The 21,888-nt window shown below is 30.5% G+C and overlaps 2 protein-coding genes across 2 annotated transcripts in view; both read right to left on the bottom strand.

Moving 5' to 3' along the window:
• Positions 1-3,148, bottom strand: part of LOC111408662 (50S ribosomal protein L15-like) — a 7,756-nt gene extending 4,608 nt beyond the window's left edge. Inside the window, exon 1 of the mRNA XM_023038392.1 lies at positions 2,656-3,148. Within this exon, the coding sequence (XP_022894160.1) occupies positions 2,656-3,078 (423 nt within the window). The 5' untranslated portion in view covers positions 3,079-3,148. The remainder of the gene's footprint in view (positions 1-2,655) is intronic.
• A 4,567-nt stretch (positions 3,149-7,715) lies between these two features.
• Positions 7,716-10,273, bottom strand: LOC111408661 (actin-7). The gene is made up of 5 exons (XM_023038391.1): positions 10,087-10,273; positions 9,495-9,564; positions 9,010-9,403; positions 8,298-8,911; positions 7,716-8,192 (listed from the first exon to the last, which is right to left on the bottom strand). The coding sequence occupies exons 2-5, from the start codon at positions 9,552-9,554 to the stop codon at positions 8,127-8,129; spliced, it is 1,134 nt and encodes a 377-aa protein (XP_022894159.1). The 5' UTR covers positions 9,555-9,564; positions 10,087-10,273; the 3' UTR covers positions 7,716-8,126.
• Positions 10,274-21,888: the final 11,615 nt, after the last annotated feature.

Below are 21,888 nucleotides of genomic sequence, written 5' to 3'. Positions count from 1 at the left end.
CCCTTCTCTTTAGGGTTTGTGTTCTGCTATTTATTTCTGTTTTATTTCTCATTTGAGACAGTTGATGATGATTTAGAATTGAAATATTTTTTGGTGGCTTGCAGCCGTTTTCTCCCTCCCCTTTCTTCCTCTGGTTTCTTTTCCTCTTCTCCCTTCTCTCTGTTTCTCCTCCCCGTTCCTTCTTCTTTCTTTCTTATTCATCCTACATCAGAAGTGCACACAAATAAAATACATGTGGTAATATGGCTAAAATGATCCATTTGATTATATGATTCAGGTGAAGAAACATGATTTTATCCAATCATTCTTTGGCTCAAGAAGTCCTTTCTAGAAGGGTGATAAATACTGTATCTGCACTTCCAACTTTTAGCAGCAGGGTATCACTAGGTATATATCCCCAGTTCACGAGGATTATACCGTATTTATTTGATTCCCATGTTTTTGTGTAAAACTATACACTTTATGTGGCAGATTTGCAAATGTTGGAATCAAAATCAGAATCAGAAAATCTTCCAGTAACAGCATGCAATTTCCCCAAAAATAGACAGTGCATCTAACCCTATGCAGTGACATTTATAAGTCAATCAGAAACCATGCACTGATATCACTCATATAACAATCCAGAAATCAAAAGATGTGGTTGAATGAAGGTCAGATGAAGTGCGCATGAATGAGTTTTGGTATCTTAAGTAGACAATGACAAACAGATCTGGTGAAACAAAAGTGGTCTGCATATCTTCTCACGACTAATTTCTTTCAGTAAAAAATCTCAATAACATTATTGGTAGAAGCTACTACTAAAATACCAGTTCTCTGTTATCACAAACAACGCGCAGAGAGTGGAAGAACCGAAGAAGTGCAGAAGAAAGGAGGGAAAACATAAGGAAGCCGATTGGTAGTTAGAAAAAAAGAGATATCTGGCACGACTTCTTGGACAGAATAAATTGTGAAGCTTCATATATATCCAACACGAGAAGTTAGCACGGTGCGTCAATTTTACACTTCTTTCCATTCAATACAATGCAATATCCAAGTGATTGAAGAGGTAGGATTAAATAAAATATCAACAACCATGCACAACAGGAAAACAGTTACAGTAGTGTTAAGAGAAGATTTAATCGTATTGTCATATGGATGTTTGACCTTTCTGTATCGAATTATCTACTCACTGCCTTTTGTCATTTTTTGAAGAGAACTGTCCAACAGCATGCCACGATATGATGTTTATGATAGGTTTATTTCATCACTTAGAAAAGTGCGTAAACAAGCACTGTTTATCTTATCATGGCTGTGTAAACTATCATTTTTCTTCTATAGAATGTGCAGCCTTGCAGGACCTATATTTCCAATTACCAAATGAGAAATTGTAGTAAGAACTATTTACCATAATTGATATTAGAATTACTAGCAGGAAGCCTATAGAGATGCACGTATCCAAGAAAAAGTGCATGATGCAGGCAAATCTTCGAAATAAACTTCCTTTTATTAAATCAATATGCTGAATACAACTCAATAACAAAGGCCAAATCAATATGTACATGTATATGTTTATATATATATATATATATACTCGACTCTATATTGCATGGACTTGATTAGGAGTATGACACACAACCCCTCATCTAATATGAGCACTCTCAATTTTTCACAAGTTTTTCATTCAGTTTGGCGAATAATATCAGAGCAACTGAAAGAACTCTAGGTTTGAATGAGGATCTGGTGCTAGTATATCATGCATGTACAAAGTCTGGCTAACAAATATCATATAAAATCTGCACCTTGTCCCTCATTGGACATTGGTCACAATTCCCTACCAACGGGCTATCATAATTTGCTACCAAATGGTTCCATCTAATAAACCTAAAGTTTTCCATGACATTTACACATTCCCTTCATCTAATATTTTATATTTCTTCCAACGAAAGTTAAGATTTTACTCAACCTTCGATCAATAAGTAAGCGATAAACCACATTTGCAAATGAGATATTTATCAGACGAGGCTAGACATGGGAATCCTAGGCCCATGTAAAAAGAGAATGTTTTTAGTTACAATATAATCATGTAGAAAAGTCTTGATTACATGCACGTTGCTTCACTGACATTGATTTGGGTAGGTGGGAAGTAGAAAATAATGAAGAAACTAGACCAACATGCAAAATAAATGCAACAAATGGCATTCTCACATTGCATCTAGACTACTATGATTTAGTGCGTTAAGTTACCTTCACGATTATATTAATCCTTTCCATGAAAAATCGTTCAAAGTGTTATTTGACTCACTGTCACAGCAATTTGTTACACAAGTCACTGGCTCGCCATTTCAATTTCATGCTAAGGATAATAACTGGACTCATTTCTCAAACTCAAACTTTTATTAGTCTATATCTTTCCATCTTCTAGCAATCAATAACTATAGGATTTCAATATTCGCGGGCAATGCCATGCGCCCTGTAAATGTTCTATCATGTAGCATAGACTATTGTACTTTTATGTGGTTCTAGGGAGCAAATATTTTACAAACATTACTCTCCGTATGAGCACAGAAATGAATACGTTGAAGAGCAGAAAGAATTTAGAAATCACAAAGCAATATCAATTTAAATTTTCCACTAAAATCACTGAGCTACAACTCAACGAACACGTATTTATAGTACCTGAAAAGTGAGGCTGAATGGATTCTTAAACCCGCGTTTAGGGAGGCGGCGACGAAGAGGAGTTTGACCACCTTCAAATCCAAACTTCATAGTACCCCGGGCCTTCTGTCCCTTATGCCCCCGACCAGCCGTCTTTCCTTTGCCCGACCCGATACCCCGGCCCTTCCGTGTCTTCTGTTTCCGGGCCCCCTTGTTATCCCTCAAATCATTCAATGCCAATAGGCTGCTGTAAGTCCTCGTACTCTGATAATTAAAATATCCATTAGAACTCGGGTTCGAAAAACCTGGCGGGCACTCTACGAATTGCAGCAATGGGGTCAAATTGGATATGCGCGGTGGCAAGATTGAGATGGGTTTGTGGAATTGATTGTGGGCATTGCGGATTGAAGTTGATAATAGTGAAGTTAATCTTCTTCTCAGCATTTCAGAATATACAGGTGTACGTATGAATTTAGATAAAAAATGCTAGGTTTAAGGGGTCAAAGTGTGGGAAATCATGAAATTTGGGTGTGTTATATTTGCCGTTTCCGGGGCCTTTTTATTTTTAAAATCGGTGAAAATGCGTTCTCTTTCTCATTTTAAAAAATAAATTTTCAAAAATGAAAAAAAGAAATTTGTGAAGAAAACACAAAACAACATTTTTTATCGTTTCGAGCATTTTCAGTACAAAATTGAAAACACGGGAAACGGTTCCAAAATAGCAAAAAGAACGTATTTTTCATCAATTTCAAAACACAAAACTAAAAGTAAGTTCAAAATTACAAAACTGAAACACAAAGAGAACAACCCTACTTTTTCATTTTTGCCCAACTGGGAGACGAAATTGCACAATTGGTCCTTATTGTCTTGGTAGTAAGTTGATTCTTAGCCTTTATAAAATGTAAATGTCGATATTTCCCAAAGTTTTAACATAGTTGCATTATCATTTTCAATAACACAAGCCGTCAATATCGTCACAAACTCTTAAATAAATGGAGCGGTAAATGGGGATTTCTTACCTCTTATCCCGTCTCTCGAAAATGTCCTACAGCGAGGAAATGGTTTTTTACTTTCGTGTTAACTAACCAAATGTCAAAATGCCAAGAGGTGTCTGGCTCACCACAATCAAATCTGGATCGCAATGGGGTTGCCAAATTTGAAATGAAGTATTTTTTTTTTTTCCCAATGAGTTAACTACTCTTTAATTTCATTTCAATAAAGATAACATTGTCTAACTCCGGTAATAATTATCACTCGTGTCCGTTATTAGCTAATTTAAAATAAGTATTACTGCCTTGAAATAAATAACATTCATCGTCTCTTGACTATTATGTCATCAATTTTTTGTCAATTCGAGTGATGAAACTAGACAAAATCAACTTATTGAAATCAAAATAAAGTGTAGTACCGATTAAACAAAATTACAGTATAGTTAGTTATGGATACCGAGAATGAAATTTACCCAAACAAAATTAGGCCATATTTTGTTGGATTATTTTATGTGTACGCCTTATGATGTACATAATAGATTACACTCCCTTCACATGGAGAGAAGCTCACGAATATTTATTTGTATATGGATCCTCCATGTGAGGAGGTGTAATGCTTTATGTACACTCTTGTGTACACGTAACACAATTCTATTTTGTTAGCTACAAAAGAAATCAGGCTGTATAAGTCAGACCCTAAAGCGCCAGTACATTCACTCCATAAGGGAATTAGCACTGAAAATTACAAAATTTATGAGTTGGGAAGCCAATAGGCACTTTGACAAAAACAGATGGTAGGGACGACGTCCATGAAATTGTTAATGGTTTTAGGACAAATTTAACTTGTGTGAAACCATTCAAGAAGACAATTAGGTAGCGTTTTTGATCCTTGATGTATTTCCAGAGATTCATTATAAGAGCTTGTTCGATTTAGACAATTAGGTAGCGTTTGATTGCTCCACTTTTTTCATGGAGGATTCCATTTTTCAACTTTTGATTATTTGATTGTCCAAAATTTTTCATGGAATTAAAATTCTCACTTTCTTGTCATGTCAGCATTTTCTATGAAATCATGGAATTGGAATTCTCACCAAAATGGTGAGAATTGAAATTCTCGGTTACCGTAGCGATTTTTTAATTTTTTTTTTGCAATGTAAATAAATTCTAAGAATTATTGTAAAAAAAATTTCCCTTTTACGACAATTTTCATGAAAAATAAAGTCAAACGAACACCAAAAAATAGATGATTTTATTGATTTTTTTTTGTTGGCAATGGAAACAAATTTTATATCTAATACCAGTAAATTTTATCTATTTAATTGATAATTTTCATGTAAAATAAAGTCAAACGAATATCAAAAAATACTTTTATTTTAATATTTTTCATATGAAAAATTATACCAATCAAACACAATAATTTACAATTCCTAAGAAAATAATTTCTAAGCAATTCAATTCCCTAGAATTCGTTTTCAATTCAATTCAATTTCATCTTTACAATCAAACGGACCCTTATTAGAATTTTAGTAAATTTTGATAAAAATTGATAAAATGTGTTATTAAAAAAATTTTTAAAAATGTAAATTCATAAAATATGTGATTGAAAATAAATTTGAAGAATTTTTTTAAAAAAAAATAAAGACCAAGGGGGCTTAGTAATAATATTAAGGATGTATTTGAGCCCTATTATTTGGCATTATAATGAGATAAATAATATTTTTTTGAAAAATGAGTGGTTAAAATTTTTTTAATTTACGTGTAATATTATTTTATTGAAGATTGTGTGATTAAAAATAGGAGAGAGAAAGTTTTAATTTAATGTAATGAGAAATAAAGGGTAAATTAATTTTTAATAAATATGTAGTTAAAAATAAATAAAAGTTATGAATTTATACACAAAATTATTTTTTTTTAAAGAATATATGATCAAAAATAAATTTGAGAAAAAATAATTTCAGCCAAACAAATGCTTACGAGAATAGTACGTGATGAGCATATCTAATTTCTACACTTAGGACATGCTTGGAAGTTTTTGATTACCGATTATGAGCATTTTTAAAATACCAATTTTTGGCAATTATGAACGGATCAATTTTGTGTAAAATTTTTTTAAAGCAATTCAACTGTTTATTATCCACCTATTTTGATTTTATTTTTTAAATAAAACTACATATATGTTTTTTAAAAATTTTTCATCTTACAGATTCTTATATGTAATTTTTTTTACTCATCGGTAATATTTCACTTATAGGCAATTTTTTTACATAAAAGTTTTTGTTTAATTACAAAGTTAAATAAAGTTAAATACTTAAAATTTTAAGTTAGTATTTTTTTAAACTTAAGAGTAAATTTTAAAATTACAAGTTAATTTCATATTTTTAAATAATTTTTACATGCAATTGACTTTTTATATTTTATAAGTAAACTTTCTATATTATTAATAGTATTTTGACTTTATAAACAATTTTTTACACGAGTGATTCTTTCTTATAAATAATATTTTACTTATAAGTAACTTTTTTTTAATTATATTGTGAATTTTTTTGCTTATAAATAATTTCTTAGTTAATATATTTTTATTTACAAGTTAGTTTTAAATAAAATATGTTGATTGAAACTAATCATTTTATAAAGGGTAAAATTAAAATGGAATATGAAAAATGATCAAAACCCGCCAGTTTGATGGGTTGAGATAATCGATCAAAATTACACTAGTTTTGAATACTTTTTAAACCATCCAAAATTGTTGCTCTCAAAAAACTAGCAAAGACCGACTTTTTCAACCTCTCATAAACAATGTCAACCAAAATCGATTAAAAAAACTCCCAAACAATCCCTCGGTTAGTTTTCACCTATCATAATTGGGTTCTCAATTATAATTCTATTTTACGATGAATCATGATTACAATAAAATTAAACTAACTAGAATTTAGTAAAAGAATATACACACTTTTGGTCAAACCTTTCTTATTCACTATTCATAACACCCATAAATACTACCACTAATTTATCAAGGATCCGTTTGATTGCAGGGATAAAATTTGGGTGAAAAGAAAACGAATTGAAGGGAATTGAATTGCGTAAAATTTGTTTTACTGAGAATTGACAATCAATAGTGTTTTATTAGTATAATTTTCCACCTGAAAAATATTAAAATAAAAGTGTCTTTTAGTATTCGTTTGGCTTTATTTTTCATAAAAATTATCAATTTAAGAAATATTCACTTCTACAATTATTTCTAAAATTTGTTTCCATTGCAAAATAAAAAAATCATCGATATTTTTGCGTTCATTTGACTTTATTTTACATAAAAATTTTCAATTTAAGGGATATCCTCTTTTACAATTGTTTCTAAAATTTGTTTCCATTGCCAAAAAAAAAAACGAAAAAAAAAGAAGAAGAAGAAGTTGGAATTCAAAAAACCAACACATAGGTGGGAAAACCAATTCAACGAGGAGGGAGAAAATGTGACCGTGTGGAGGAAAAGTGGAAAAACAATTGCCTAAAACATTTTGCCTATCAAACATCTAAAAAAGTGGAAGACGGAAATTCTTTTCCATTTTCCATGGAAAAGAAGTTGTATCAAACATAGCCTAATTTCAATCTATTTATAATCTAAACTAATTATAATCGATTCTTGAACAATCGCCTTCATCTGCATTTTCCCGGTCCTTTGATTCCAAGACCATAGTCAATACTTGATGTACGTACTCTAATTCCTCTTATCTAATGGGATAGTCGACCTCAACTTATTTATAAAGTTTATTGCTTTTTCTTGTAAATGGCATCTCTCACCCCAAGATCTCACCTAAACCGAAGCTAAGTGTCACATGAACCAGACGGGTCATTTTTCTTTTTTTCTTTTTTTAAATTGTCATGTAGGGCCAAGCCATGGCCTACGCAGAACAGACGGTGCAGGTCCAGCCCAGTTGATGAAAGAGCCATGAAAATGACAAGACTGACCTATCATGCACATAGATAAGCGAATAATACCACTGATGAAAACAAAACCTGAACAAGTATTCCCCACAAAAAATCTATTAACAAGAGAATTTGCAGTTGCACGTGATTTCAAATTATTCAATTCGAGGATAAACTATAAATTTCTCAAATTGACACTAAATAAAGAATTTCTCGTACAATTAATATCGACATAATTGTCCCCCAAAACGGATTTCAAAACACGATAATCGGGAGAAAGAGATGCAGTAAAATGAGAAATATTACAATCACTCTCAAACTAGAAATGACCTATTAAAGTGACAAATAAAGTAAAGTGTATTGAGACGAAGAAAGGTCATTACATTCTCATAATCCATAAAATAGCAAGAATGAGAATTGGACGGGCTGAGACACGGAATTTAGAATTACATCATCCCTTCCTTTCATAACCACGCTTCAAAACTTGTCCACATCAACAAACTGAGTTCACTTGAATCATGACACGAAAACTGAATAAATGAGGAAAAGAAGAACTCACCATCAACGAAATAGATTATCATCTTAGAAGCACTTTCGGTGGACAATTGACGGACCAGACTCGTCATATTCACCCTTTGAAATCCACATCTGTTTAAACACAAAGCATATTATCAATTGTGATTCATAAAGTCTTTGACTGAAATTCATTGGGAAAGAAGCAGATTTAAATGGAAATACAAAAAATTAACTGACCTGCTGGAAGGTGCTGAGGGATGCAAGAATTGATCCTCCAATCCAGACACTGTATTTTCTCTCTGGTGGGGCAACGACCTTGATCTTCATGCTGCTGGGTGCCAAAGCAGTGATTTCCTTGCTCATACGATCAGCAATTCCTGGGAACATGGTCGAACCACCACTGAGAACAATATTACCATAGAGATCCTTCCTGATATCAACATCACACTTCATGATGGAGTTGTAGGTAGTCTCATGGATTCCTGAAGATTCCATTCCAATGAATGAAGGCTGGAAGAGGACTTCTGGGCAGCGGAATCTCTCAGCCCCAATTGTAATGACCTGTCCATCAGGCAGTTCATAGTTCTTTTCAACAGATGAGCTGCTCTTTGCTGTCTCAAGTTCCTGCTCATAGTCAAGAGCCACATAAGCAAGCTTCTCCTTCATGTCGCGAACAATTTCCCGTTCAGCAGAAGTGGTGAACATGTAACCCCTTTCGGTGAGGATCTTCATGAGGTAGTCTGTAAGGTCACGACCAGCAAGATCGAGACGAAGGATGGCATGAGGCAGGGCATAGCCCTCATAAATGGGTACTGTGTGACTCACACCATCACCAGAATCCAGAACAATACCTGTTCAAATATACATTTTAACATGGAATTAGAATTAAGCTGTTAAAATACATAAAGAAAAAAATACACAAATTTAGATTCCATGAACTCTAACGCACCAGTTGTACGACCACTGGCATATAGAGAAAGAACAGCCTGGATAGCAACATACATGGCAGGAACATTGAAGGTCTCAAACATGATCTGGGTCATCTTCTCTCTGTTGGCCTTCGGGTTGAGTGGTGCTTCAGTTAGAAGCACAGGGTGCTCCTCAGGAGCAACACGAAGCTCATTGTAGAAAGTATGATGCCAGATCTTCTCCATATCATCCCAGTTGCTGACTATACCATGCTCGATGGGATATTTCAAGGTCAGGATACCTCTCTTAGATTGAGCTTCATCGCCCACGTAAGCATCCTTCTGTCCCATCCCAACCATAACACCTGTGTGTCGAGGCCGACCCACGATGCTCGGGAAAACTGCCCTGGGAGCATCATCACCGGCAAAACCAGCCTGCAGGAGTAAAATTATAGAAGTCCCTTAGAAATAAAGTCCATAAAAAATTGAATACAGAAGACTAGAGAATTTTAAAATGTTTACCAACCTTCACCATTCCAGTTCCATTGTCACAAACAAGAGGCTGAATATCCTCACCATCGGCCATTTTCTATGGACTAATAACCATGACATAAAACCAATATAGAATCAGGAGCTAATTACAGAATGGCATGTACTGTTGCATGATACACAGACAAGCGCATTGCATAAACTGAAACAATACTCGCACTCCATAATGTATCAGACATAGGAAGATAGTCACGAGTACATATCCGAATATTAACCATCACCACTATTAACATATGCAAAACTAAAAATCAAAGAGTTATCTTTCAACGGAGTAAACTTCAATCTACGTCAGGAAAGAGCAGATCTGCAACGACAGCCGACAGATCGAGCAGAATGTTCTTTAAAACAGCAGATCAGAATCGGATAAAGCTGTTAAAATAAAAATCCTTCTTCGTTCGATATAAATCCAAACAAAAGGTTAAAACACCTATCTATTTCCACAAACATATTTCAGATCTCAACATCGGCAATCAAAACCAGATCAATCGAACAACAATTTGTTTCTGCTCAAGGAAATTCCATAACAGACAAAAGAAAGATACAATCGAACAAAAAGTGACAAAAATTACCTTGAATTGGAGATAAAGATTATATGAAGAGCGAAATTGGAGATTAATTCAAAGCCAAAATCCGATTAGAGAAATAGCCGATTCAATTTGATTTATTCTTCGCTCTCTCACTTTCTGTGTGTGTGGCCGCTCGTTGGGAACGCCAAATGAGGAAATGAAGGAATCAAATAAAGCAAATGAGCTGTGATTGAGAAAGAGCGAGAACTGTCTATCATTATAAAAATATTTAAAATCTAATAAAATTCAAAGTGAATTATTAAATTCAAACATATATTCCGACCTGTTTGTTCCCATTAATTTCTATTTCATTATATTCCATTTTTCTTTTTTTTTTTTCAATCATAAAAATCTTTCATAAAATAATATTACACGTAAATAAAAAAATTTCTTTTTTTTCACTCACTCATTTTTTATGTTCACAAAATGAGGGCAAAACATCGGTTTCATTTGATCGACAACCATTCAATCACATATTTATCAATTTTATCAATCTATTAAAAATCAGATTTTAACTTATACTAAACATGGGCTTAATTTTGACTGATTTCATAAATTGAGGCTTAAGGTCCACTCGGCGAAAAAATTTAAAAGTTAAAAATTATCTCTGCTACTTTCAAATATTGGAATAATATTATGAGAGTGTGTTATCTACTATTAGGGTGTGTTTGATAGGGTGGAATTGGAATTAGATTTTCTAACTTTAGGTATTTGATACATTTTTTTTCTATGGAATTCGAATTCTTGGTTGCCTTGAAGTTTGGACTTTTCTTGGTTTGTAAGGAAAATCAATTATGGTGGGAAATTGGTTTTTCTACTTACCGTAGCATTTTTTTTCGTTTTTTTTTTTTGGGCAATAGAAACAAATTTTAAGAATTATTATAAAAAAATATTTCCCTTTAAATGGTAATTTTCATGTAAAACAAATTTAAACGAACACCGAAAGATAGATGATTTTCTTGAATTTTTTTTGTTGGTAATTGAAACAAATTTAATCCCCAATACTAGTAAAATCTGTCTTTTTAATTTACAATTTTCATGTAAAACAAAATCAAACAAACAACAAAAAATACTTTCATTTCAATATTTTTCACGTGAAAAATTATACCAATCAAATACAATAATTTACAATTCTTAAGAAAATAATTATAGGCAATTCAATTCCCTGAAATTAGGGCTGAACAACGAAACCGTCAAACCGCAAAATTGAACTGAAACCCTTTTCTTGAAATCGTTGGTTTGGTTCCATGTGGATCTGTCAACGTTTTGGTTTTGAACCGAACCAAACCGCTTCGAAATGGTTTGGTTTAGGTTTCAATCTTTGCAAACCGTTTCAAACCTCCAAATTGTTTACCAAAAAAATCTGAAAATAAATTATTCTAAATTTTATTTAACCCAATTAAAATTTAATACATTTCAATTAAAAAGATACATCTATATTAGACATTATTCAATTAAACTCAAATCGATAATTATACATTTCAATTAATTAATTAATCATATCTAATTATTCATAAGTTATCATAACTGTGAATGTAAAACCTTCAAATTGGGTAAAATGTTGAACAACTAATACTAAACAACATTTATCGATTCTCCATTACAATTGAGTAGAGAAAAAAAATCTAAATTTTAATTCAAACATGCACATTTCATTTCTTTCTAATAATTTTATTAAATTTTGCTCAAATTCAAGTCAAAATACCAAAATTCTTTTATTTTTTGATAATTATTTTTATATTTTTATTTTTATTATATTATTTTGTTCTAATAATTGTCTATTTTTCAGTCTCCTTAAAGTAATTCACCAATATTTAGATTTAGTAGAAGTTTTGAATGATTTACAAAAAATTATAATAGCTAGATACTATTGTATTTAAATTTTTTTAATCATTTTCTTTTATTAATTATTTTACATCATTTGACTATGATCAATGAATTTATGTACTATACTTTTATATTTATGAAGAAAATGAATCATGTATTACACTTGCAGATGGACGCCATTAATATCGACTAAGAGTTTAAAATATTTATATTATGTTGTTGTATTATAATTATTATAATTATATAACTTTGATTTGTACTTTTTTAATAATACGATTTATGTTTTAACATGAAATTTTAGACTAATATTATGATTTAACTTATTTGATATATATTATTTTATTTTTTTTGTTAAACCGAACCAAACCGAAAAAAATGGTTTGGATTGATTTGATTTAGAAATCGAAGTGGTTTGGTTTGAAAAAATTTCAAACCACTTTAAATGGTTTGGTTTGAAAATTTGTCTCAAACTGTCCAAACCGAACCGTGTTCACCCCTACATGAAATTCGTTTTCTATGTAATTCAATTTCATCTTTACAATCAAACGGACCCTTAAAAGAAAATTGACTTGGTGTGGTTCTTCTAGATGTACTTCTACAAGAAGTAGAAATAAAAACAGAAGTTTTATAAAATGGATCTTAAATTTCTACTTTACAAAAGCAAAACTAAAAGTAAAACTTAAGTACTTTGTTTGAAACTGGTTACACAAATCAATTTTTTGATTATTAGAGAAAAAAGGGTCCCACTTGTGATTGAGGATATAAAAAATGATGGCTGACTATAATAAGTAACGTTTAAAAAATTGATTTTTTGACTTGAAAAATCATAATCAAATTGGGGCTAATTTTTTTTAGTAAAGACCATTATAAATAATTCTCAAAGAATAACGATATTCAATATTACTAGTGTCTATCACCAGTTTAGGTGGAAACTGCTTATATTAAATGATACATTCGCTTGAATGTAATGTCATACGATCCATTTAATTAAATTTATCAAATATAACCACCCTAATTGACATTTTCTAGCACTATTAATGCTAGATAATATTATACTTTCTTGTGTAAAGGGAAATCAAGAAAAACCTGTCAGCCCACATATACTGTCCTACGAGATTGGGGAAGGAATCTTATGTTAGCACATCTAAAATCTTTCTAAAGAAAATCAACCAAAGTTTATATATGATCTCTATATCATCGAGAAAGCGAAGGGGAAACCATCTATCTTGAGTGTGTCCACTTAATCATCCAATTGAAGTTTGCATTTTATTAAAAATAGAGTTTGAGAGTAGCGAAGTTGTCCACTAATGAATGATAATGATGTGTCAACCATTCATTGGTAGATAGGCAAATTTTGGATAACAAATCTTAATTAAGAATTTGATCAATCGAAAAGTTAGTGCATCTTTGGGTTCCATTAATTCCAAAATACATTTTTCTCTTTCTTTTCAATCATACATTCTCCAATAAAATAATATTGCACGTAAAATCAAAACTTTTCGCTTTTTTTTAACTACACATTTTTCAAAAAATCATTATTACAAAATACATATTTTCCATGAACTAATTTCAATGGAGCTCAAACATGGGCTTAACTATGAGGACAATGCTATGTGTACACACTGCATTACACTTCCTCACATGGAGGGGGCCAACATATAATAAAATATTCATGATCCATACTATATGCGAGGGGGTGTAATCTAGTGTCTACACCTTGAAGTGTACACATAACACTATTGTAAGAGGAAATTACACCCCTAACCTAGTATTTGATTTAATTTCAGGAATTTCTTTGTCATTAATTTTATTCAAGATATACTACTTAAAATATAGTAAAATAAAAAAACATATAAATCACCTCACTCATACTGAAAATTCAATTGTGAGCTATATATGTGCCACTAGACACGCTACTTATCAAATTTTATAAATCATAATAGATGGCACATGAATATATCTGGATGGATTTGCTAAATAGTGAATTAGAAAATTATTGAGTCGTAAAACAAAAATTATGTGTTTCTACAACATGGGAACATTCATACTAGATAGATTAAAAAAAAAAAAAACTTTTTTTCACCCCAAAAAAAGCTTGTTTTTGCGGTTTACTCAATGAATTTTTTTTATTTTATTATTATTATCTTTTTTTTTTGGAGATGGTTTAGAAACAACAATAAATGACTAGCTTAATGTTAAGGTAATTAAAATTAATTTCAGCTACAAAGAATATATGGAGTCTAAATTCGATATATAGTATTTCCCAAAATATTAACATATCACAAAGTAATACTTGGATTATAAAAATGACATAGTAAATCTTGAATATATATTTAGTAATGATGCAGATATGAAAATTTCCCTTATTGTAACTATGATTCTCTCTCGTACAATATTTTTTTTTCTTGTTGGGCCGATCTGTCTGGGCTCGGAAAGGCATGTTCAAGGAATAAGGATTGGGCCTTTGAAGTTTAGTGTCATAGGTGTTTTAGGCCAGTAGGTTGAACTTGTATGTTTTTATATAACAGCCAGTTTTAGATTATTACACTTTGTTCCTGTCTTATATGGTATTCCCTCGAGGCTTTTGTTTAGTGGGTTAATTACTTAATTAGTCATTGAAATTTACATAAGGTTTTTTGGAGGTCATTGAACTTCAAAAGTTCCCCTATTAGTTATTGAACTTGACAAATGTAATCACGTCCATCACCAAGAACTTCAAAAGTTTTTCCGTTAGTTGTTTAACTTTACAAAATGTAATCTTATACATCACTTAATGACTAATAGGGAAACTTTTGAAGTTCGGCGATTCCTTGAAAACTTTATACGAAGTTCAATGACCAATCAGGTAATTAATCAATCTTTATATATATTTTTGCCTTTTTCTCTCCTTTTTTCTATTTTTCCGTACTCGTGTCCCACAATTTTATTCTCTTCCATAGCGTCAAACATAGAGAGAGAGAGAGAGAGAGAGAGAGGTCTTTTATTTCAGGGATAATCAACAAAAGTTGTCTGCTAACATTTCTAATGATCAAAGCAAAGAGGCAATAAACAATAATTTTATGGGCTGCTTTAGTTTCAATCGTCTTTCCACTAGGACACATCTAAATAAAAATAAAAAATAAAAATCCATTAGATTCTTAGCTAAAGATGTATATGAATTTCAAAGTTAAATGCAATGAAGTAATCAATGCTAAAAGGCTTCTCTTCCAAAATAGTTGAATGCATGGACCACGTTGTCTTATTAATCTTATAGAGGTCAGCAGACAACATTTTCAGTTGCCTTCGGGATAAAAGCTACTTTTTTAAAGTTTGACGATGCTGAAGAGAATAAAATTATGAAGTAGGAGTACAGGAAAAAGAAAGAAAAATACTAAAAAATATATAAAGATTGATAAATTATCCGGTTAGTCACTGAACTTTGAGTAAGATTTCGCGAACTTCAAATGTTTTTCCTTTAGTCACTGAACTTTACAAATGCAATGACATCATCGCTGAGAACTTGAAAAGTTTCTTTTCCAGTCGTTGAACTTTATAATGGTTTTCCCATTAGTCACCGAGTGATGAATGAGATTACATACTGTAATTTAGTGACGTCTTGAAAACCTTATATAAAGTTCAATGAAGGTAATTAACCCATGGTTTGTTATCAATAGAATTGTCACTCAACGCAATTTTAGTTAACTTTTGTTAGAGATTGTTAAATTTGTGAAAGCAATTTTTTGAAGAATGTACAATTAAAGAATAGAAAAATTATAAATTCATATGTATAATTATTTTATTAAAAAAAGGCGTGATTGAAAACATGACTGAAGAAAAATAAATCTTAAAAATGGGAGCCAAATATGCATTTAAAAAACACATTATGGATTATAAAAATACGTATATTTATGAGGAAGAATTTCTACCCGCTTTATATTTTTCACTAAAAATGGTATTTTGATTATAAATACGAAAGTAAACATTATTTTTCATCTTGATCGAAGGTGCATGTGTAGATATTAATATGATTTATTAACTATGCTAATTTTTTGTATGACCCTAAAATTTTAAATTTTAACCACATATTTTATATGATTTACAACTTTTATTAATATTGTAATAACGTAATTAATCAAATTTACTGAAAAATCCAATTTTTTTACTACATCAAATAATGCCATATAATATTCCCAAGTAAACGTGTCATTCAGAAATGAAAATTTAGAAAAACTTAGGGGGTGTTCTCTTTGTGTTTCAGTTTTGTGTTTTGAGTTTTGAATTTATTTTGAATTTTGTGTTTTGAGTGTTTGTTTTGAAATTGTTGAAAATGCGTTCTTTTTGTTAGTTTCTCAAAACAAAAAAAAATGATTTTTTTTTTTGAAATTTTGAGAATCACCACAACACCACTTCAAAAAATATATATATATTTTTATTTTTTTTTAAATTTTGAGAATCACCACACCACCTCCTCAAAAAAAAAGTAATAATAAAATAAAATAAAAAAATAAAAAAATAGAGGGTGTTTCCCGTGTTTTCAATTTTTTCAAGTTTTACACTGAAAACGCCCAAAATGACAAAAAAGTCGTTTTGTGTTTTCTTCACAAAATTTTTTTTTTCGTTTTCGAAAATTCGTTTTAGAAAACGGGAAAGAGAACACATTTTCACCGTTTTGAAAAATCGAAAACAGAAAACGGCCCGAAAACGTTAAAGAGAACGGGGCCTTAGGGTTTGACATGATCTGATTCGTTTCGGTTATAAAGATAATCAAACCGAAGTATTTTGTAAGTGGAAGAGTTCGGGTTCGGTTCCATTCGATTTATTTAGATTTGATTCAGTTCCATTCGATTTTCTAAATTCCATACAAAAATTAATTTTTTAACATTTACAACAATACTACATTTATTTAACTAATGATATGTTCGATCTTAACTTTTAAAAAACAATATACTCCAATCTTATGCATCTTTTGTGTCTCTCTTCATTGAGTTCTTCATGGATTTTATTGTTAAAATCATAGGAATATGAAAATAACAATCTCTCGATAATGAAGAGAGGCGTATTTGAGCTTTCAATTCGATTTTTCCAAAATGTAGAAATGACACTACAGTATAATAATAATTTTGGATAAAACTTAGATCAATTTGATTAAATTGTGCTTGGGCTGAAAATTCGAAATAAGAAAATCATATTTTTGAGTTTGCACTAAATTAATTAGTTAGCAAGTTTATTTAAAAAATAAAATAATTTGGATCATTTTAAGATGAATAAAATAAAAAATTTAGCGGTATTTGGTTCTTGGTACAGAACAAGAATCAAATCGGACCTGTCGGTTCTCAATTTTTAGATGCTCGTTTGGGTATTTAGCTTAAAAGAATATCTTTGTTTAGTTCGGTTCAATTTGATTCGGGCCAGGTATGGTTCGATTCAGTTTGAAAGTTTTGTCTAACCTTAGAAAAGGCCTTTTAAAAAGTTTGCCTTGAGAGTAGGAGTGAACGCGGTCTGATTTGATCCGATTCTAAAGAGACTCTACGAGTGTACCAATATGAATATTATAAATAGAATTATTGGTTTCATATTCAACTATAAAATAAAATAGGAACTGAACCGATTGATTCTGATTCGATTCATTTTTTATATTGAAAAAATCTAAAATAAAGTATGAAACTATTTTATCAGATTGAAAATAGACAAAGATAGAGTATGAAACTAATTTGTCATCTTATAATCTAACAATACAAAAAAAATAAATTAAACAAGATAACAAATAAAAACTCACATAAACTCATAAAGGCAAAAAAATGACAAATTATTAATCATAACATAAATGGTAAAAATATCGATCAAAAATTAATTATTAAAAAATCCATATAACAATATATATTAAAGTATATGTATTTTTTATAACATGATTATCTTTAGTAATCCCCAAGTATATTGATTTTTTTTTTTATGATTGATTGCTTTTAAAAAAATGAAAATGTTGATTTTTTAGGAAGTATTTAGTTGCATTAAAGCTACGAATTAGTAAAGTATTTATAAAATTATTTAGACTTGAATATTGATTATTCATTAGGTTTTGTTGCCAAGGAAAGGAGAAAAAAGTAGGAAAAATGAATTTTTGACGTGAGATAATTTTGATTGTCTAGTATTCAATGATCTAATGCGCCCTAGTTCAAGCAAAAAAGAGAAACTCGGGAGAACCTCAAGTAGTACTGAGAAATGGATTGGATCCGAATCTAAAGTTGAACTAAACAATTCTATTTGGTTCCAATCCGATTCCAATAGTTCCCAAATAATTGTCCACTTCCACTTGAGAAATGCTTACTAAGCACCCGTCAAGGCGATTTGTTGCAGAAAAAATCGATTTTTCAGTCACCTCACTGGTCCCACACTTGTTTGAGATACAGTCAAAATTCTGCCAATTTCTTGAAAGCACAATATTTTAAAGTGTATTCCATCCTGTTCATTTTATAATTTGGCAACAATATTGGACCTGCCCCCACAAAATGAATTGATTTTGAGGGCAAATTTGGAATATGAGCAAACAGAAAATTTTGGGCACATCGTATCTATAATATATTAAGGCCCCATTTGGTAGCCATTTTTTTCAAAATGTATTTTTCTTTCTTTTTTTTTCAACTATACATTCTTTATTAAAATAATTTACACGTAAATAAAAAACTTTTCCTTATTTCTCAACAACACATTTCACATCAATTTACTATTTCAAAATGTATTTTTACATAACCTATTAAACTCCCCCTAAACGTCATATCACTATAATTCAATTATTTTAATAATACTTGACTTTTTGTTTTTCAATATGTTTTAATTTAAATACCACAAAAATCTTGTTCATGTATGTATTCTCTATATTCAATTCTCAATTAATTAATATTCACATTCATATAACTAATATTAATTATAATTTTACATTCAAGAGTGTAGTTCATTATTCATGTCCATGTATGTTAATTAACATTCATTTTCACTTAATTGAAAATTAAATTATATTATTCTATAATGTATTAAAATATTACATTAAGGAATAATCATTTTAGACGATTTTATCCCCCTACAACTCAATTATTTCAAAGAGGCATTTTCAAGAATGTCCAATTTTAAAACTATGAATTGAAAAGTGTCTACTCATTTGAATTTAGTGTCAATTTGTCTATTATGCCCTTAATGAAAATTTACATCTTAAAATGGTATTTTCGACATTTTAAATGTTGTTCTCGACATTTGATTTTTTTATCAATTTATCACGAATTTTGAGAAGTGGCTTCCATGAAAAGTTACATTAAAATAAATTTGACGACAAAAAAAAAAAAAAATAAAAAAAAAATTATATATATATAATACTTTAAAAAAATAACGTGAAAACAAAAAATATGATACTTTTAAAAAAAAATAAAAAAAAAATCATGTCTCCGTGACACGGAGACATTCTCGACATTTGCCTCCGTGTCACGGAGACATTCTCGACATTACATATGTCATTCTCGACATTTGAATACCATTTCATTAAAAAAAAAATTGAAAAAATCATGTCTCCGTGACACGAACAACTCCGTGTCACGGTGACATTCTCGACACTACATATGTCATTCTCGACATTTGAACGTTTCATTTGTCGAGAATGACATTTTATTTTGAACATAATATTTCTTGACATTTGAAAATATCGTTCTCGACATTTTTGAGTCAACGAAAAATATAGCATTTATTGTGATTTGACATGTATACTTTTGAAATAAATATGGCAGGTTATGTGTCAAAATTTTATTCGTCAATAACAATTTTGCAAAAAAATCCATTTTTTTGTCTTAGTGTGGAATTAAAAATTGTTAATAAGGGTATTTTGGTCTAAATTTTTCCAAATTGAACATTTTTGCAACGGTTTGCAATAATGGACATTTTTGCAAATGACTAGATAAAAATGGACATTTGATGAAATTTCCTCTTATTTCAATAATATCTCACTTTTCGTTTTTCGATATGTAATAAATACTATAAAATTATTGTCATTTACGAAATTTGTGTTATTAATTTTCAATTAATTAATATGAATTAATTAACATTCATATTAATCTTGATTTAATGAAATTTTACTTGATGAATCTTGAATTACATGAATATAGAGTTATTATAAATTAATTTATTCATATTCATGTATCTGAAAATTTTAATGAGTGTTTAAATTTATGTATTAACAATTATTTTGTGGGAAAATTACAGTCAATGTATCAAACATTTCGTTTATGTAAAAGTTTGGTACCTACGGTGACACAAATGAAATATTATGGCAGAGTTTTCTAATAAACGAAAGGTTTGGTACATTATCCACAAATTTCCCAAAAATTAATTGTTAATACATAAATTTAAACACTCATTAAAATTTTATTTATTACTATTTTGTCGTTAAAGGGTGTACAATATCACTCGTGAAACCAAATAATTTATAGAATATAACTCCGTTTTGTGATAGTAAGTTGTTCTTCATGGTATGCTGGATTTTGTATTCCAATTTGATTACCAACAATTCTTATAGTTATTGGATAGGATCCAATAAATACAGAAAAAACTTTCATCCTTAGTGACTTGTTTAATTTTAGTTATTATATAATTTCTGATTATAATAATTGTTTCGCGCGGGTTAATTCGCTAACAATTAAAGAGGATCAGACGATTGTGTAAGGGACGAATCCTCTTGAGACAAAGTTCCAAAAAGGGGTGTTCTTTTATTGGCGATGAACTTTACAATTGGAAACGAAAAACAACGTGCCTCCAAGGGGCGCAAGCACACGAGTTACAGAAAGGAAAGTGTTTAAGTCTAAAAGCTAAAGAAATGAAAATTACATATTCTCTGTTCGAGAGTTTTGGATTCGGTCCTTTGCTTCTATGTTCTTTCTCCCTTTTATACTTCATAGGCGATTCCTTTGTGATTAACTGCTCTAAAAAACTGCTTGATCGCCCTATAACTACCCACTTTCTTTGTAGTGGTCATTTTGTCATGAAACTGTCCTTTTAACTGCTGCCATTATCTTGCATCGTTCAACCGCTTTCGATTGAACCCCTTGAGTCGTGGAACGTGGTAAGGTTACTTTAGCAACTGCCTCAATAACTGCATTTCTTGATAATCATAATGCGTTATGTTTGTTGATACCTTGGGCGACTTGAAGATTTGGGCGAGACTCTGGGCGACCGTATGCCACTCTATTCGTTCAGACTCTGAGCGACCTGCAAACTTGGGCGATGGCGTTACCGCACTATTGGGCCCCTTATTTGGGCCTTCACCTTGATTCGTTCAATTGGATTTCGTTCTTTGGGCTATCTGATTTGGGGATCCTCCAATTGCGCTTTACTCTCTGGACTGTTCGATTTGGGAAATTATGTGTCAACAATAATCTTGTCTAATTTGGTACTCTATTATCTTGTTTGGGTTTACAGTTTATGTTCATTTGGTTTGTGGTGCTAAAGACGGTTCTCAGGGTCAAAGGACCAATCAGAATATCCATTAAGGCTCTTCACGTCACTACTATGAAGTAACCTTCTGGTGAAGGTATCAAGTCTAATTACATACATCTTAACAAGTAAATATATTTAGCCCTTGTTTGAGCCCCATTTTGGGGAGAAGAATGAATTTTTGAATAGTGTATTGATGAAAAATGTATGGTTAAAAAGTAAAGAAATTTTTTGAATTTATGTGTAATATTATTTTATTGAAAAATATGTAATTGAAATAATGTTAAAATATTGTTGAAATTTTCATTTTTTCTAAAGAATAGGACTCAAACATGGGCTTAATATGGTATGTTACATAGCAAAATGAAGCTGGAGTGTACAAATTTTTGACGCCGTAATTCTGTGTTGTTTTTTAATGGATTTATAGCATAGGTTGGTTTATCAATTACTTAGTATATAAGTTATTGCTATTTAATTGTGCAGATCTATCATCCATATGGTAATTTTGATACACTAACATTAACTTAAAAA

The sequence above is a fragment of the Olea europaea genome, chromosome 14 (assembly GCF_002742605.1).
Source record: "Olea europaea var. sylvestris chromosome 14, O_europaea_v1, whole genome shotgun sequence".
NCBI classification, from domain to species: Eukaryota; Viridiplantae; Streptophyta; class Magnoliopsida; order Lamiales; family Oleaceae; genus Olea; species Olea europaea.
Note: the sequence above shows the minus strand (reverse complement) of the source record. Positions and strands in the feature narration are given on the sequence as shown.